At 34.3% G+C, this 4441-nt stretch overlaps 1 protein-coding gene across 1 annotated transcript in view; it reads right to left on the reverse strand.

The window, feature by feature from the left end:
• Positions 1-363: 363 nt before the first annotated feature.
• LOTGIDRAFT_206655 (hypothetical protein) overlaps positions 364-4441 on the reverse strand; it is a gene marked incomplete at both ends in the record, with an annotated part of 12490 nt that continues 8412 nt past the window's right edge. Inside the window, 6 exons of the mRNA XM_009059384.1 lie at positions 364-597; positions 1437-1538; positions 2205-2362; positions 3100-3226; positions 3651-3764; positions 4281-4359. Coding sequence (XP_009057632.1) covers positions 364-597; positions 1437-1538; positions 2205-2362; positions 3100-3226; positions 3651-3764; positions 4281-4359 — 814 coding nt within the window. The remainder of the gene's footprint in view (positions 598-1436; positions 1539-2204; positions 2363-3099; positions 3227-3650; positions 3765-4280; positions 4360-4441) is intronic.

Genomic DNA, 4441 nt, shown 5'->3' on the forward strand with positions numbered 1-4441 from the left:
AAAAAAAACCGTAATTTACAAATTAACTCTTCTCAACATACATAGCACTATGATAGATAGAATGTATGTGTGGAATAGTTCAATATTAGATCAAGGGATGTCACCCTGTCACCAGTTAAAGTGAACTCTACTAAACATGCATAGAACTAAATCTATCATACAAATAGAAAGTATTGGAAGCATACATTAAATATATGAGGGTTGTCATCCCTAATTTAACAAATGAGCTCTTCAAATAATGATATAAAGAATGCATATTAGGAATAGTTCACTCAAAGATTAAGGGGTATAAAGAGATGACTATGACACCATTTCCAGAATTGTATAAGTAATTAAAATTAAAATTCCTAACAAAGAATTAAATTATTTTTCTTCGTCGTAATAAAGATGCTGATTATCGATATCATCATCTTCTTCATCATTATCATTATCATTGTCCTCGTCTGAGGGGAGTGGGGTCGACGAACGTGACATAGAGGGGGAGGGGGGACATGAAGCAGGCTTAGGGTACAGGAATTTTTTCTCGGCTGTACTTTGTTCTGCTGCTCGTTCAGGATGAGTTATTGTTACAGCCTGAAGACGAGCTTTACGATAAAACTGAAAGTAGAAAACAATGGCACTTTAATGGTTGAACTTTACGATAAAACTGAAAGTAGAAAAGAATGAGACTTTATTGGTTGAGCTAAAACTGAAAGTAGAAAAGAAGAAATTTTATTGGCTGCATGGTGACATTTTTCCTGACTATCCTATAATGTGCAAGTGGAGAGAGGTCGGTGACAGCAAGAGTGAAAGTGAGTGTCTACTTAACCCTAAAAATTAATCTAGATAAACTGAAAGTAGAAAAGAAAGAATTTTATTGGGTGAAAAATGTTTGAGCTTGTTCTTTAAGGGAAATTGGTCAGTATCACAGGTTTTGACCAAACATTTAGGAGATGGATATTTTAAAAGTGAGCAAGTGGGTATCCCTAGAAAGTGGTTTGCACCCCCAATTGTACCCCCACTTTATTTTCAACAAATCTAAATGTCTACCTTTTTTCTCCAAAATAGATGTCAGAATGTACAAAATCAATTCATTTTTTCTAAAATTTTCTTGAGAGAACACTCTAAGACGCTCTATGAGAGGCTTGCAACTATAACACTACCACAGAGTAGCCAAATTTTAGAAGTTGTCCCCCCATTGAGTGAGTCTGCACCTTAGTCTTGGAAGGCTGGAGGCGCGGCCACTGTATCCGCTTAGTATTTTATTGGTCTTTTTCTCAGGGTAGTTACAAATTGTCCCTATCCTGAAAAAATCAATTGTGTTTTTTCTGGAAGTCATATGGAAGGGAGATAACAAATTCTCTAACCATTTACCATTATCTCCCTTTTTGTTTTCAGAGCAAGTTAATGTTATATGATATCTAATAATACCCTTTGTGTTTAAATAAAGAGCCTACCATAGCTAGATTTTTCCAGTCCAACAATTCACTCAGTCGTTCTGTTCTGTTCCGTTGAATGATTCTTTGTCTTCTGCTCAAACAGGAGAAATCAAACATATACTGAAATAATCAGAATTACAAAATGTGGTATGGCAGTAAACAAACACATTGACACACCCTTTCATTTGTTTAAACACAAAGTAAGTAATTATACATTAAACTAAAAGTAACTATTGAAAAAAACCTTCCATTTTTTAAGCTTTCTCAAAAAGTTCTCTCTAACTACCAACAACTAGCTAGTCTGCTGGAAGTGAACAATAACCTGTCATCTACCAACAACTAGCTAGTCTGCGATATCAGCATCTGCTGGAAGCGAACGTTAACTTGTCATCTACAAACCAACCAACCAACCAACCAAAAAGTTCTATGGATTAATACTTAGTGTATAGATTTATTTGATCATTTTAAGGATTCTAAGAATGGCCACTGGTGAATATATTAAAGTGGAGCTGCATTAATGTGGTTGCCTATAATCAAGAAACCCTGATATCCACAATTCTAAAAGCGGGGTTCTTCACAACACATTGACCCTCTAAAGTACATCACATGACTATCACATGACTATCACATGACTAGCATACATAACAAGGCTCCATACAAGTACTATAATTGAACAAGTTTGAGAATTTAAATTTCATGCATATTTTAATGTATCCAGTCCATATATCTTACAAGGATTATATTTTAAGAGGTAGTAAACTTTAAAAGAAATAATAAAATTCTAACCTGTGCTAGTTGATTGACCGATTCATGAGGTGCCTTATGTCTTCTGTCAATGATATAAATACCGTAAGATTTGGGGTCTGCTATATGATCCTGCATAAAACATCCAAACCCTGATAGATTACTAGTTATACTTGGTATTCCCATCACCGTACATTCAGCTAAAAATAGAACACATAGATCACTGTACATTCAGCTATAAATAGAACACATAGATCACTGTACATTCAGCTATAAATAGAACACATGGATCACTGTACATTCAGCTATAAATAGAACACATGGATCACTGTACATTCAGCTATAAATAGAACACATAGATCACTGTACATTCAGCTATAAATAGAACACATGGATCACTGTACATTCAGCTATAAATAGAACACATAGATCAATGTGCATTCAGCTATAAATAAAACACATAGATCACTGTACATTCAGCTATAAATAGAACACATAGATCACTGTACATTCAGCTATAAATAGAACACATAGATCACTGTACATTCAGCTATAAATAGAACACATAGATCACTGTACATTCAGCTATAAATAGAACACATAGATCACTGTACATTCAGCTATAAATAGAACACATAGATCACTGTACATTCAGCTATAAATAGAACACATAGATCACTGTACATTCAGCTATAAATAGAACACATAGAGTATGATTTTATATACATTTATGGTAAGTCGTTGAATATATTTTTCAAGTGAAATATGTTTCAAAGTGACTGATTTAGATTTGGAAGAAATCTTCCGGGTAGGATGATCTCACTGAGGTTGAGAAGCGCTGACATAGATCACTGTACATTCAGCAATAATTACAACTGAATTTACAATTTGTGAATAATTCAAAAAATTCAAATTCCTTCAACAACTCCAGACGTACCTGGTGTATAGCCCCATGGTTCATAATATGATGGAAACACACCCAAATGACAACCTCGTACAAAATCTTCATATTCCAAACCAAATAGTGGATTGGTCGAATTTAAAAACTCAGGATGAAATATAACCTGCAAATACATACAATTAAAAATTTAAACAAATTAATTCCATGACAGAAAAATCATAAGCAAGAATCCTGAACTTTTAGAGGTTTGAGAACCAGGGCTGTTGATTTATCTGTATTTGCCAGTCATGTCTGAGTGGGACTTCAAAATGACTGACTGCAAATTTGATCTTTAGGACATTTTCTATGCTAATATGCTAGATATTCTGAATTTTTTATGCATTGTCGATGAAAATTAAAACAGGTTGGGAACTTGGAAAATATCATTCTATCTAATCATGAAAATTCATTATCTCAGTCTCAAATATCAGGTTTACCTGCTACAGTGAAACATGATAGAACTATGTCTTTGGATCTGATGAATACAGTTAACACATGAAACTGGAGAGCTCAATGATGGAAATTAAAATAAATAACACATCACTGACCTTGACCCTATCTGAAGGTGCGTTAAATAATTTACATCTCCGTAACGCCTCCAGGCATGGATCTTTCCAATCTTCTGATACATTGTGGGTACAAATCGGAGGTAAGGTCGCTCTCTGAAATTGAAAACATGTCTCAGATCTAATGCTACGTATGTGGATCAATTTAGTATCCCTTTCAGCAAGTTTTCAACCTCATTCTTTCTCTTACCCCTTTCAAGATATTTCACCGATTGCATTACCCTCCCTTTCCCCTAAAAAATCCTACTATTTCGTGACAAGTTATAATTGTCCAAAAGTTTTATGCTAGATTACAAAACGCCTCATTAACCCTCAAAAATTTCAAAAATAACTCCTTAGGTTGATAACCCCACAGTTTGATAACTCCACAGTTTGATAACCCCACAGTTTGATAACCCCACAGTTTGATAACCCTACAGTTTGATAACTCCACAGTTTGATAACCCCACAGTTTGATAACCTTTGATTTAGAAGATAGCCAATGTATTGGATTTTGACTTTCGTTTTGCAGTTCAGATTGTTAGTACTTTTTATAGTTAGGTTTTTATACTTATTTATTATACAATAGATGGTCACAGGACAGGGTCTTGATAATTTTTTAACCAGTCATACCTGAGCCGCAAAAATACAGCGTTTTAATTTGACGATATCTTCTTGTGTTAAAACTTCATCACCGGAGGGTAACTTTCCCCTAAAATATTAAAATATACAGCATGTTCAGAATTAAAACTTTTTATGTGTATCAGGGACACTGGTAGCACCAATTTGCACCA

This window comes from Lottia gigantea (genome assembly GCF_000327385.1).
Source record: "Lottia gigantea unplaced genomic scaffold LOTGIsca_39, whole genome shotgun sequence".
NCBI classification, from domain to species: Eukaryota; Metazoa; Mollusca; class Gastropoda; family Lottiidae; genus Lottia; species Lottia gigantea.